The 13,261-nt window shown below is 57.2% G+C and overlaps 2 protein-coding genes across 2 annotated transcripts; both read right to left on the bottom strand.

Annotated features, from left to right (window-relative positions):
* Positions 1-2,383: 2,383 nt before the first annotated feature.
* Positions 2,384-4,088, bottom strand: LOC115338542 (E3 ubiquitin-protein ligase Topors-like). Its single transcript, XM_030007156.1, has 3 exons — positions 4,059-4,088; positions 2,935-3,900; positions 2,384-2,693 (listed from the first exon to the last, which is right to left on the bottom strand). The coding sequence occupies exons 2-3, from the start codon at positions 3,810-3,812 to the stop codon at positions 2,384-2,386; spliced, it is 1,188 nt and encodes a 395-aa protein (XP_029863016.1). The 5' UTR covers positions 3,813-3,900; positions 4,059-4,088.
* A 3,697-nt stretch (positions 4,089-7,785) lies between these two features.
* Positions 7,786-12,271, bottom strand: LOC115338541 (coiled-coil domain-containing protein 81-like). The gene is made up of 11 exons (XM_030007155.1): positions 12,199-12,271; positions 11,676-11,737; positions 11,368-11,521; positions 10,725-10,981; positions 10,324-10,409; positions 9,736-9,830; positions 9,527-9,632; positions 9,150-9,258; positions 8,859-8,996; positions 8,307-8,482; positions 7,786-7,899 (listed from the first exon to the last, which is right to left on the bottom strand). The coding sequence occupies exons 1-11, from the start codon at positions 12,269-12,271 to the stop codon at positions 7,827-7,829; spliced, it is 1,329 nt and encodes a 442-aa protein (XP_029863015.1). The 3' UTR covers positions 7,786-7,826.
* Between the last annotated feature and the right edge of the window lie 990 nt (positions 12,272-13,261).

The raw sequence follows: 13,261 nt of genomic DNA, 5'->3' as shown, positions 1-13,261 counted from the left end.
TAGGTTCCCATATCCTACTGGAATAGTTTCCGTTCGTTCTGTTTCTGTTCTGTTCTGTTCTACTCTATTCTACTCTGGTTCTGTTCTGTTCTGCCTAGTCTGTTCTTCTTTGCTTGTTGCAACATGTACATTGTGGAGCTCTCTCCAAGCACAGTTACCTTCATGAACAACCGGGAAATTGAAGAATTTTATATATTCTTTTGTTTCTGAAGTTAAAAACCAACATAGGAAACACTTTTAAAATCACTTACATCTCAGTTTCAATTCCACCGTCTTTATCATTACTGGCTCTTTTAGGATGAAGAGTTATGGCATCACTTTGTATTGCAGGCAAATTATTAATCCCACCCCTTCTTTTGTGAATTTTGTGGTATCAATGTGTTAGTGTTTCGAAATGGCTTCTGTGTTTTTTTCATATAACAAATGAACCTATAGGGAATCCTAACAGAGATTATTTTTTATCTACTGGCTGATTGCTGACTTGGGCAATATACCTGTTCCTTCACTGTGCTTCCTCCTAAAGAGAGGCCTTGAACAATCATCTAGGCCAACTGCCTGACCACTTCAGGGCTGACCAGGTTAAAGCATGTTATGAGGGGCATTGTCCAAATGCCTCTTCAACAGTGACGGGCAGGAAGCATCGACCACCTCTCTAGGAAGGCTGTTCCAGTGTTTGAGCCCCCTCTCTAGTAAAGAAAGGCTTCCTGATGTCCAGTCTAAACCTCTCCTGGCGCAGCTTTGAACCACTCCCACGAGTCCTACCACTGGATACCAGGGAGAAGAGATCAGCACCTCCCTCTGCACTTCCCCTCCTCAGGAATGCTTGTTTGGAAACTCCAGATTGTTCTTATCAGGGGTTTCTACTCAAATTAAGCTAGTTTGCTGGCTAGTGCTACCAGCGTGCATCTGTGACTTTTTTCAAATACCGAATCTTCCCGTGGCACTAAAAAGAATACCACAGTCAGGATTTCTGCAAAACTCCCCTCCAGTTTAAAAATCATAGTTCATCTAGAGAAAGGAAATGCTTTCAAACACACAGGTGTCATGAAAGTCTGATTCGTGTATGCAGTAACACTCACATTCGTACCAGACGAATCTTGTCCTAGAAGATGTGGCGACTACCCAGCGTAGCCTGGGAGATGTGCAGAGCAGTCAACGTTTCTTCATGTGTCACCCTCATAAAATGATCACAAGGCAATTTCTTTTAGCCACCCATTACAAGCTTGCCTTTTGTGAAATTTACTTTCCTTGGGGGAGTGAAAATGGTATTGGGACATGCTTTAACAATCGTTGATAGGTCCGTATTAAGTGTATCAACACTGCAACGTTAAACATCGAAAACAATCGAAACGTCATTTGAAAGCAAACTGTTAAGCCCTCAGACTGGCAAAATGCCTCTGTATGTAAGAGTGGAGTAGATCTGTAGAGGAAAGGGAGCAAACTCTTATTAAACACTACCCCATTTTCATTATAGTCGATAGGGAAAAAAGAACTATATAGTTATCAAAGCTAAATTTCCTTTGATTATATCATTACAAACCCAAAGTGATTTCACAGGCTTTAGTAAATTCACGGTGGTTTACACGGGGGTTGAGTGCAGAATATATGCAGATAATCACAGAATCGCTTTGTATTTGCAAAAATCAGCTTTATTTCCAACCGCTTCGGGGGGGGGCGGAGGGGGGCAAGTGTGTTGAGAATCAGCACTTCCCAAGTGAAGAGAGACTCCAGCAAGCAAAAATTCCGTCTTGCCTAATTTTAACTTTGGACAGGTTCATCCTGAGTTTGACGTCTGGAAACAATGACATTTGGTCCAGGTTTACATCTGCAACACAGACATATACGCGAAGTAAAACAGCGATTCCTCTGCATAGAAATAGAAGGTTTGAATGTATAATGAATAACGTAGCTGGAGACAGTCCGTCCGCACTGAGCAAAAAAGTATTTTGATTACGGCCTTTGGAGACAAAGGCAGCCTTGGCAATGAAATCACCCCAGAGTAAAGCTGGGGCCCTGAAAAAATACATTGACAGCACATCAGTGCAACACCACGACTGTCGTGGTACTCCAGCAAGTTGCGCAGGCGATGGGGTTTTCTTTGGCCAGCGTGGACCTGGAGCTCTGCCTATCCCTCACAAAGCGGTGTTCGGATGCAGAGAAGCTGTGCTCTGCAGCCCCCGTGCCCCGCGCCCTGGCAAGGACACCGCTCGTCCAGTCGCGTGGCCTGTCGCGACTGGCTGGCAGGACCAGTCGCGCCCGCCCCTCTGCCCAAAAACCCCTCCGACCAGGGGGCTGCAGGGCCCCTCCTGTCCCCTTGGCCGCAGAGAAAGCCAGTGCGGAGAGCAGCACGGTCACTCCGGCTGGGCACAGGCGCCAGCAGCCTTTATTTGGCACGTTCCCCTTCGCAAAGGCCCTGCACCCGCTGCTGACGGCTCTCCCGCTGAGACGGGCGGCCGCCGTGAGGGCCAAGGCCCCTGCCGCTGGACTCTCCGGGGCTGGTCGCCGCTTCTGGGCTCCTCCCTTTGCTCCTCCCTTTCTCCCTTTTCTCCTCCTTTTCGGGCTTTGTCAGAACCTCTTCCATTTCAGTGGCTGCAGCAGGATTTCCTGCGGGAGCAGGATTTCCCATGCCGACATGGCCCTGGGGCTCTGGGCGCCCTTGGCCGATGGAGGGGCGTGGGGGGCCACGGACGGCCCTGGGAGAAGGGGCAGAAAGCAGCACCCAGAGACCCCGAGTGCCAGGGAAATCGGCATTTATTTTCCTTTGCCGTGACGAAACTGTTGCCGGGGCCCTGCTAGTGCCGCCGGGCGAGGCGGCCTCTTGCGGGGCCGGGGAGAGTCCTGGGGGCCGGGGGCCCTCCTCTTTGCGGGGCGCCGGGGCCCCCCGGGCGAGCGGCCCCTGCCCCGGCCGGAGCGGAGGGGCTGCGGCCGCAGCCCTGGGCAGAGGGACCTGCCGCCGCCTCCTGCCCCGGCTCCTCCCGGGGCTGCTCCTGCTCTGCCCCTGACGGGCTGCTGGAGGAGCTCGGCTGAGCGGTGGGAGTCCCCTCCTGGGAGCCGGTGCAGCTGGGGCTGGAGGAGCTGGGGCTGGAGGAGCTGGAGCTGGAGGAGCTGGAGCCGGCCGCAGGGCTGTTGCCTTCCTCCCCGGCAGCATGGGGGCACAGCAGCCTCCAGGCCTCCTCGCTGCACTGACCCTCAATGATACCCATGATGCCATAGACCACTAATGTTGTATAGTGCCCAAGGAGAGGCTCCAGCATCTGGAGCATGACCTCTTCATCCGGACCGTGGATGCACAGGGTATGCAGGATGCTGTTCTCTGCAGTCTTTGCCTCCCACCACCGTGCCCCATATATTGCCTCCAGCTCCTGGCGCAGCCAGGGCAGCACGGGATCGAGGAGGTGCTGTCGTCTTTGGAAAAGATACGCCCAGACCACAGGCAGGAGGCCACCCACGTCCTCCGGCTCTGCAGCCCCCGGCTCAGCCGGGGACAGTATCCACTGCGGAGATGACGGAGGGGACGCCGCAGGGTGATGGGGGCTGTTTTCGGGCAGGGGACCGGGAGCGCTGCCCGCCTGCCTGCTGGCATCTGGCGACTCTTCGGGGTGTGCGACAACACACTGTAGATAGTCGTCTTCGCCCAGCACAGAAAACCTGACATTCTCTACTGGTCTTCTGCAGAGTGGGCACTCTGGTTTCACCTCTGTCCAACGCAGGATGCAGCCCAGGCAGAACTGGTGGCGACAGGGCATCGCGTAAGAGACGTCATCTCGAGCATCGCCGCAGATGGGGCAGCTCCACTCCGTCTCCGTGGCCATGCTCGTGCTCCGCAGCAGGTTGGGGAGAGCTGAGGATGAGGACCTGCTCCCCCTCGCTGGCGCCGGCACTGCCAAAGGGTGTCGCGCGCTGTGAAAGGGAGAGAGGCCACGGTCGCTCGCTGTCCCGGGGAGAGGAGGGGAGGAAGGAATGCCCAGGCCCCTCGAGAAGGACACCCTCCCGGCTCCCCGAGCCCCATCGCCCGCCCCACGGCCACCCCGGGGGGGACGCTTCCCCGCACAGCTCACCTCCGCTGCTGCAAGCTTGCCCCGCGGTGCCCGGCCACCAACCGAAACCAGGACACGCCTGAACCTGGCAGGGCCGGGGAAACACAGGGATGGCTCCGGGACGGGCAGCGAGAGCTGCCGACGGCAGCCCCCAAGGCAGCCCCCAAAGCACCACCCAGCACCAGGAGAAGCCTCGCTCGACCCTCCAGACCTCGCAGGCACGCTCGGCAGGAGTCCAGGCACGAGCCAGACTGGCCCAGGCTCTGCCGGCGCCCGAAGATAAGCAGCGAGGGACGCGAGGTCGCAGTCCATCGCTCGCTGACGTCACAGTCCACCGCCAGGTGATGTCACCCTCCGCCACACGGTGATGTCACAATGGACCGTCCACCCTCTCAAAGACAGTTTTGGAATAAAGTACCGGAAGAATTGCATGGCTTTGAGGACCAGGGGAATAGAAAATGGACTGAGTAGACCAACCTGTAGAATAATTCATAGAAAAATTTCTGCTCTAAGTTGAGGAATCTAAACTTAGAAGTGACAGCAGAGGACACAACAAACTGATCGATTACGAAACGCCTCCGAGACATCAATGTAATGCATACTGTGAAAAAACTGTTTGTATCTTAGGAAAAAAACCAGCAATTAACAAGTCGGACCTTGAGAGTCAAAATAGTTTGATACCCTATCCAAAGTTTCTTTTCAGAAATGCAAGGATTTTTCCACATGGATTTGTTTTCCTTTTGTAATGGCGCTTTATCATGTCAAGAAAACAAAAAGAAGAAAAGAAAAGGAAAAAGCTAAATAATATACCAACTGGAATGTCAAAATATGAGGCATTTAAATAGTTTCTCCTTCACTCGTTACAGAAACACAAGGGCTGGTTTGATGAACAAAATCCTTTGGTGTGGGAGGTAGTTAGGAAGTGTCTCTCTGTCTCACGTGGAAGGCAATATTTTACTATTTCATACTGTTTACTACAGCCTCCCTACAAAACATACGGTTAGCTGTCACATGTGACAAAGTTTGTCTGAAGCTGCCTTTCAGCAGCAGCACTGTTAAATGCAAATCAGCTTTCTACGTAAACGGCATGCGACTACACGACTGCTACGTCAGTACCCTTTCTTACCAAGCTGTGTAGTTGTGTCCCCACTAACTAAAATGAAGAGTGGCAATTCTGCTAGGTGTTTCTTTGGAAGTAAATTACCAGGATTCATCAAGTCCATGGAAAATATCTAAGGCCCCAATCCTTTCCACCTTGCTTTTGTTCAGTGAACGGAAACAAGGCCTTCTCTTGTGAGGAAGCCATGAGGAAACAGGTCATATTGCCCAATCAGTCAATCAGCCAGTAGATAATAAATAATCTCTGTTAGGATTCCCTATAGGTTTCATTTGTTATATGAAAAAACACAGAAGCCATTTCGAAACACTAACACATTTGATACCACAAATTTCACAAAAGCAGGGGTGGGATTAATAATTTGCCTGCAATACAAAGTGATGCCTTAACTCTTCATCCTAAAAGCAGCCAGTAATGATAAAGACGGTGGAATTGAAACTGAGATGTAAGTGATTTTAAAAAGTGTTTCCTATGTTGGTTTTTTAACTCAGAAACAAAAGAATATATTTAAATTTCTCAATTTCCCGGTTGTTCACTGAAGGTACTGTGCTTGGAGAGAGCTCCACAATGTACATGTTGCAACAGACTAGAGCAGAACAGAACAGAACAGAGTAGAATAGAGTAGAACAGAACAGAACAGAACAGAACAGAACAAAACGGAACGGAACTATTCCAGTTGGAATGGGACCTAGAACAATCATCTAGGCCAACTGCCTGACCACTTCAGGGCTGACCAGGTTAAAGCATGTTATGAGGGGCATTGTCCAAATGCCTCTTCAACAGTGACGGGCAGGAAGCATCGACCACCTCTCTAGGAAGGCTGTTCCAGTGTTTGAGCCCCCTCTCTAGTAAAGAAAGGCTTCCTGATGTCCAGTCTAAACCTCTCCTGGCGCAGCTTTGAACCACTCCCACGAGTCCTACCACTGGATACCAGGGAGAAGAGATCAGCACCTCCCTCTGCACTTCCCCTCCTCAGGAATGCTTGTTTGGAAACTCCAGATTGTTTCTTATCAGGGGTTTCTACCTCAAATTAAGTTAGTTTGCTGGCTTAGTGCTACCAGAGTGCATCTGTGACTTTTTTTCAAATACCGAATCTTCCCGTGGCACTAAAAAGAATACCACAGTCAGGATTTCTGCAAAACTCCCCTCCAGTTTAAAAATCATAGTTCATCTAGAGAAAGGAAATGCTTTCAGAACACACAGGTGTCATGAAAGTCTGATTCGTGTATGCAGTAACACTCACATTCGTACCAGACGAATCTTGTCCTAGAAGATGTGGCGACTACCCAGCGTAGCCTGGGAGATGTGCAGAGCAGTCAACGTTTCTTCATGTGTCACCCTCATAAAATGATCACAAGGCAATTTCTTTTAGCCACCCATTACAAGCTTGCCTTTTGTGAAATTTACTTTCCTTGGGGGAGTGAAAATGGTATTGGGACATGCTTTAACAATCTGTTGATAGGTCCGTATTAAGTGTATCAACACTGCAACGTTAAATATCGAAAACAATCGAAACGTCATTTGAAAGCAAACTGTTAAGCCCTCAGACTGGCAAAATGCCTCTGTATGTAAGAGTGGAGTAGATCTGTAGAGGAAAGGGAGCAAACTCTTATTAAACACTACCCCATTTTCATTATAGTCGATAGGGAAAAAAGAACTAATATAGTTATCAAAGCTAAATTTCCTTTGATTATATCATTACAAACCCAAAGTGATTTCACAGGCTTTAGTAAATTCACGGTGGTTTTACACGGGTGTGAGTGCAGAATATATGCAGATAATCACAGAATCGCTTTGTATTTGCAAAATCAGCTTTATTTCCAAACGCTTCGGGGGGGGGGGCGGAGGGGGGCAAGTGTGTTGAGAATCAGCACTTCCACAGTGAAGAGAGACTCCAGCAAGCAAAAATTCCGTCTTGCCTAAATTTTAACTTTGGACAGGTTCATCCTGAGTTTGACGTCTGGGAAACAATGACATTTGGTCCAGGTTTACATCTGCAACACAGACATATACGCGAAGTAAAACAGCGATTCCTCTGCATAGAAATAGAAGGTTTGAATGTATAATGAATAACGTAGCTGGAGACAGTCCGTCCGCACTGAGCAAAAAAGTATTTTGATTACGGCCTTTGGAGACAAAGGCAGCCTTGGCAATGAAATCACCCCAGAGTAAAGCTGGGGCCCTGAAAAAATACATTGACAGCACATCAGTGCAACACCACGACTGTCGTGGTACTCCAGCAAGTTGCGCAGGGCGATGGGGTTTTCTTTGGCCAGCGTGGACCTGGAGCTCTGCCTATCCCTCACAAAGCGGTGTTCGGATGCAGAGAAGCTGTGCTCTGCAGCCCCCGTGCCCCGCGCCCTGGCAAGGACACCGCTCGTCCAGTCGCGTGGCCTGTCGCGACTGGCTGGCAGGACCAGTCGCGCCCGCCCCTCTGCCCAAAAACCCCTCCGACCAGGGGGCTGCAGGGCCCCTCCTGTCCCCTTGGCCGCAGAGAAAGCCAGTGCGGAGAGCAGCACGGTCACTCCGGCTGGGCACAGGCGCCAGCAGCCTTTATTTGGCACGTTCCCCTTCGCAAAGGCCCTGCCACCCGCTGCTGACGGCTCTCCTGCTGAGACGGGCGGCCGCCGTGAGGGCCAAGGCCCCTGCCGCTGGACTCTCCGGGGCTGCTCTCAGCTTCGTGGCGTGGCTGGCAGTCCCTGGGCCTTCCCACGGCGCTCCAACAGCCTCGTCTTCTCCCCCTTGCTAAAGGACACAGAAGGAAGGGCCTCAGCTCTGTGGCCGGGCAGAAGGGCCCGCAACGCCCCAAAGCCTGGCTCAGGCCAGCGGTTCTCGCAGGTGCTGCCGAGGCCAGCCCGCTGCTCTGTGTGGCGCCTCGTGGGCCCTCGTGCCCCAACCCATCTGCGGCGAGGAGAGTGCAGATCGGCCGGGGCTGAAGCCGGGCAGGGCCGAGAGCCGGGACAGAGCGGGCCTCGCAGCTGAGGGCCGGGTGCCCGGGAGTCACCGCGCGGGAGGGCAAGCACGGGCTGCCTGCTTTGGGAAGGCAGAGCCCAGCCAGCTGAGCCAGCCTTCCGTCCTCAGCCCGGACGCCTGCAGCGGTGGGAGCCGCCCAAGGCTTTCCCCGGCCTCTGCAGGAGCCGGCACACACTTACGCTGCCCACGCTCTCCCCGGGAGGTGCAGCTCTGCCGGCCCCTCTGACGCCCGCTGCCTTGCGGCGCCTTGGCATCTCTCCTTCTCCTGCAGCCCCTCCTTCAGCTTCTCGGCATAGGCCTTTCTCAGGAGGTGGGGAGGGCGGCAGGGATCCTCAAACACGTGGCGGCAGGGGCTCTGCGAAGGCAGAAGAGACTCTCCTAAAGCCCCACCACCACTCGCTGGGGCTGCTCCCGAGGCTTCGGCCCGGGCGCGCGACTTGCGCAGCCTTGGCTTAGCCTTCCGGGCAGCGGTGCTGAGCCCTCGCGGAGAGGTACGGGCACGCAACAGACCGCCCGTGCCGCAGCCAGCTGCGCGCTTCGGCCTGGGGCCGTAGGGACAGCTCCTCTTGCAGGGCAACGGGCAGGGCAGCGGGCAGACGGAAGGCCCCTGCCTGGCCAGCTGGCCACAGCACTGCTGCCGTGCCCGTGCCGGGAGACCTTCCCTGCTCCCCTCCCGGGGAGCGGGGAGGGGAAACGCCCTTTTCCTGGGGGCTGGGAAGTGCACGCCATACCTGGCCTCGCTCCGTGTTCCGCCCCGCTCTGTTGGCACGGTATTGGCGCCACACGTCCGCTTCCACCTCTCGGCGCTTGGATGCCATCAGCAGCCGGAGCCGTTTTTCCGCCCTCTCGGTGCGGAGCGAGCCCGTTCCCTGGAGGCCAGGCACACGCCGCGCAGGCGGCGTTAGTCTCCTCGGGCTCGGGCAGGGCGGGAGGGCCGGGACGGCGGGCAGCTCTTGCCGCCGATTCTGCCCTGGCCCAGAGCCCGAGACGTGACGCGGGGCTGGCAAATCCCTAGGGCGTACCGTTCCCGAGGGCTGCGGAACACACGCAGGGAGCTGCAACCGCGGCTGAGCTGGAGGTCTGGGCTGCTTCGGCTCCTCCTGGGACTTCTCCCGGATTACTGGCAGGACTCTGAAGAGGCACGGCAGGCTGAGCTCGCGGGAGCCCAGTCTGAGCCGCTTGCTCCGGGACGGGCTCGCAGCCTGCCGCCCGGCTCCGGCTCCGGCACCGCCAGGCGGTTCGGCAGGAGGACCGCGTGTCCGGCAGGACAACGTCTCCGGGGCCTTTCGGCATCGGCGCAGGCAGCCCCCCCGGCCAAGGGAAACACCTCCCTCGCACTACGACCGGGGCACGGTGTGCCCCCGCGCCCCCAGCCACACCGCTCCTCCGGGAGGCTCACCTGGCCTGGCCAGCTTCCTTGGCTGTCGCCCGCTCGCCTTCCTTCGCCCGCTGCCTGGCTAGAGAAACCCTCCGCTGAGCCAGGAACACCGGGTCCAGCACGCTCACTGCAAGTGGGAGGCAAGAGGACAGCACAACAGCGTCTTTGGGACCCTGCGGGCCCGACAGGAGCGCCCACAGCCCCCGGCCAGCACTCGGCTGGGACGCTACCTCTGCGGGCACCCCCGCCCCAAGGCGCCGGCTCTCTCCTGGGCTTCAGAGAAATCGCAGGGGCCGACGGCTGGTGGGGGGTCTCAACTGCAAGCCTGGAAAACAGGAAGGCACCAGCTGGGCAAAAGGGCACCACGCTCCCTTGGGGGCTGGCGCTCATCAGCTGCTGGCAGGCACCTGTGGGAGCCTCTGCCAAGTCCCTGGAGGACGCGGCTCTCTGTGGCACCTGAGGGGCCCCACCGTCTCCAGCAGCCTCTGCCGGTGCTTCCCTTGCCTTCCCGCCAGAAAGCTGGTGATCGCAGCACACACCCTCCTTGCTGCCCCCGCACACCCTCCCGCCTCTCCCTCTCTCAGGGCACGTCGAGAGCGGACTGGCCGCTTCGTCTGCACTCGCCAAGCCGGGGAGGAGCGAGCAGCGGGCGGCCCGGCGAGGAGCGAGCAGCGGGCAGACCGGGAAGCTCTCCCGGGAAGGAGCTGGTCTTGCCCGAGCTTGGCAGGAGAGGAGCCTCGGCAAGAGGGTGCCCCCACAGCAGGGGCTGAGCAGCTGCTCCTTGACCAGCTGGGGCCGGCGGAAGCCGTCCTGCTCACCTTGGCAGAGTGATGACCTCGTCTCGACTGAGCCGACTAAAATCGTTTTTGCCCGCGAAGGCCACGGTGCGCATCATCTTGGAGTCCTGCAAGGGGACAGGGACGTATCAGCAGACGCCCGGGACACGGGCTGGTTGCTCACAAAGGCGGCCAGCCGTCTCGCTGCTCAGAGACGCAAAGGCTGCCTCTCAGGAAGCCTCGCGCCACCTTCTCCCTCGATGTCATTAGCCCCTCCCTCGAAGGGGCCGAGGCGCTGCCGAGACTTGGCCTAGCTCGTCGAGAGCGTGTCTAGGCCGGGTGGCGAGGCAGGTGGCGGCAGCCAGCAGAAAGCAGCTGGAGAGAGCTTCGACAGCGTTGCCACAGAGCCCCGAGGAGGAGCCCCGCAGAAATGACAAGCTCACCCCGAGAAGAGCTGCCAGCATGTTGCCCGTGCCATCCAGCTCCAGCAGGCAGTCGTCCAAGAAGGTCATGCTGACCACTTTTCTTCGCACGGCAAGGATGCCGATGCCCTTGAAGGAGAATTCCACCTCCTTGTTGTCTCGGAGGGCCCCAGCGAAGAAAAGCAGGGTCTCGTGTATGCACCGCTCAACGATTTCTCGGCGGAAGTGGATCTCGGAGGCAATCTGCTCGAAGTCCAGCTGAACGAACGGCGTCTCGTCTAGGAAACAAGCGCAAAGCAACCAAGTCACTCCCACTGCGGTTCAGCCGACTCTGAGACTAGGTGCCATCGGCGCCCAGCCCTCGGGCAACGCTCTGCTGGAGAGCGCTCCCCTTTCAGCTTCGGCCGCGTCTCCGGAGTGGACCTGGCGGACAGGAGAAGGCAAAGAGAAGCTCTGCCTCCTGCTGCGAGCAACCAGCTGGAGCGAAGGGTGAGCTGGGGAGATGAGGCTGGCTCCCCGGGGAGGGGCAGGCTGCTGGGTTGCCGTACGCGTGCCCACGCTCGGCGCTCTCCAGGTCGGAAGAGCCTTTGCGCGGCCATGTCACAGAGGTGTCGGCAGCAAGCCGAACGCAAGGGCTCTGCAGGGGAAGCACCCGTCTTCTTACCAGGAATTTTGGTCTTTGCACACTTGAGCTTGTAAAATTTCTTCAGAAGCCTGCACGGCCGGAACACGGGTCTCTCAACAGGCAAAGCTTTGTCCTCTCCCACCGTGGCATGTGCTGGGACGAGCGCAAATGTCCCAACGCCGATCTCCACCGCCTGAAAACGCAAGCAAGGAGGGGGAGCATTGGCAGCGTTGCGCAGAGGCGGGAAGGCTGCCAGACGACTCACGTGGCCCTGGGGATGGTACGTCGTGCCCTGCTCCGGGGGCCCGGAGGGGCAGGATGGGCCACGGGCAGGAGGCAAGGCTCACCCTCTTCTGCAAGAGCTGTCTCCGGATGTACCTAGATGCGCCAGCCCAGACTTTGCAGATTTCTGGAAAGCAAAGGAAAGGATGCCATGCTCCGAGTCAGCAACGGAGAGCCATCCAGCACTCCCCCGCCCCCGGAGGCGACAGCGGAGTGCGCTCAAGCCGCCGCTCGCCCTGAGCAGACGCTCGCAGCGCCGGGGCTGCCCGGCTGCGTTCTTGACCACCCCCGGCCTCCAAGAAGCCTGCCCTGTGCCCCGGAGAGGCCTGGGGGCAAAAGGCGGGCATCAGGAGTGTTTTGGGAAGGGGATCCCGCCCTTTGACACGGGCAGCGGCTAGAGGCCTGGGCTACCAAAGCCACCCTCGAGCCCCAAGGCACCATCAGGCAGGGCTCTCCTTGCAGCCGCCGGTCCCCTCCAGAAGACCCCCGCTACAGCCCCAGCCCCAGCCCCAGCCCCAGCCTCAGGGTTTCCACAGCTCATCTCCACTTCGTCTGGGCTCCCACAGCGCTCCTGCAAGGGGGCCTCACCGCTGGTGGTGAGCTCCTTGAGGGTTGGCAGATCCTCAGGCCCCAAGGGCTTGAAGAGCAGGTACTTAATCATCTTTGCCCCCCTGCACCGCAGCAGCTGGGCAAGAGGTGTTCGTCCTGCTGCAAAACCCCTCCGCTCCTCTCCTCCTCCTCTTCCTCTCCTTCCTCCTCGCCACTTCCCCAAGCGGCGTCTCCAACACTCTCCCACGGCCTCCCCTTGCCTCCTCCTGGCAGCAGGGCAGCTCCTGCGGAGCACAGCACTGGAGAGCAGCCCTGGCGCTGCCCAGGCCTCGCCGGGGAGTGTGGACAGAGGCACGGTGGGGAGCGGGAGCTGCCGCTCTGATGCGCGTGTCCCACTGTGACACCGTGCCGTGTCACACAGGCCTGCGGGGACCCGCCGCAGCAGCCACCTCCGTGTCACACAGAGGTGGACCCACCCACGTTTGGCCCCAGCGTGGGCAGGGCAGCCCCACCGGGCACCTCAGGCTGCTGCGCTGACACTCCCGCCTGCGTATCTCAACTCAGCCCCGCTCGGCTGGCCACGCAGAAACTCTCGGAAGCCGGGAAGGAACGGGTGTTAATGCCGACGGGGCTTCGCGCCCTCAGAACAGGGCTGGAGAGTGTTGCGGAAGGCGGCAAAGCTGAGCTACGGGAGCACACGGGCCGCCCCGGAATGAGACCTGAACAGCACCTGGCAATCCCGGGATAAGATTCGGAGGCTACGGTAGCACAGGAGGGGATGTAAATTACAGAGGCTGTTGTTATATTCTGGAGGGCTTCGAGGGCGTGGTTTAGCTGCTTGCAAGCAGTCGTTCGTGGTAAAGCAGAACTCCTAGCTTTCTCAATGCTTTCGCTTAACTTTGACCTATTCTCTTGACCGGAGACGTAAGACGATGATTCGGAACGCCCCAGAGCCGGTTTGAGCTGGGAAAAGGAGACGAGGTAACAACTAGCCTGAAAACCAGGGAAGAGCAAGAACCTGCCTAGAGGCGAGGAGAAGGACCCAATGAGAGAGAAGAACACCCCAGACCCGAATATTGCTCGTGGACCAGACTATGGTGTG

This window comes from Aquila chrysaetos, unplaced genomic scaffold (genome assembly GCF_900496995.4).
Source record: "Aquila chrysaetos chrysaetos unplaced genomic scaffold, bAquChr1.4, whole genome shotgun sequence".
NCBI classification, from domain to species: domain Eukaryota; kingdom Metazoa; phylum Chordata; class Aves; order Accipitriformes; family Accipitridae; genus Aquila; species Aquila chrysaetos.
The sequence above is the reverse complement of the archived record's forward strand: the minus strand, read 5'-3'. Positions and strand labels throughout refer to the sequence as shown.

What these genes read in the sequence shown, in the direction of transcription:
- LOC115338542 (XM_030007156.1), bottom strand. Translation starts at nt 3,812, where the DNA reads ATGGCCACGGAGACGGAGTGGAGCTGCCCCATCTGCGGCGATGCTCGA. An exon ending in GCGGCAGGTCCCTCTGCCCA is followed by an intron (nt 2,694 to 2,934) that starts GGGCTGCGGCCG and finishes CCCTTCTCCCAG; the next exon opens with GGCCGTCCGTGGCCCCCCAC.
- LOC115338541 (XM_030007155.1), bottom strand. Translation starts at nt 12,271, where the DNA reads ATGATTAAGTACCTGCTCTTCAAGCCCTTGGGGCCTGAGGATCTGCCA. An exon ending in CAAGGAGCTCACCACCAGCG is followed by an intron (nt 11,738 to 12,198) that starts GTGAGGCCCCCT and finishes TTTGCTTTCCAG; the next exon opens with AAATCTGCAAAGTCTGGGCT. An exon ending in CCGGGGAGAGCGTGGGCAGC is followed by an intron (nt 7,900 to 8,306) that starts GTAAGTGTGTGC and finishes TGTGTCCTTTAG; the next exon opens with CAAGGGGGAGAAGACGAGGC.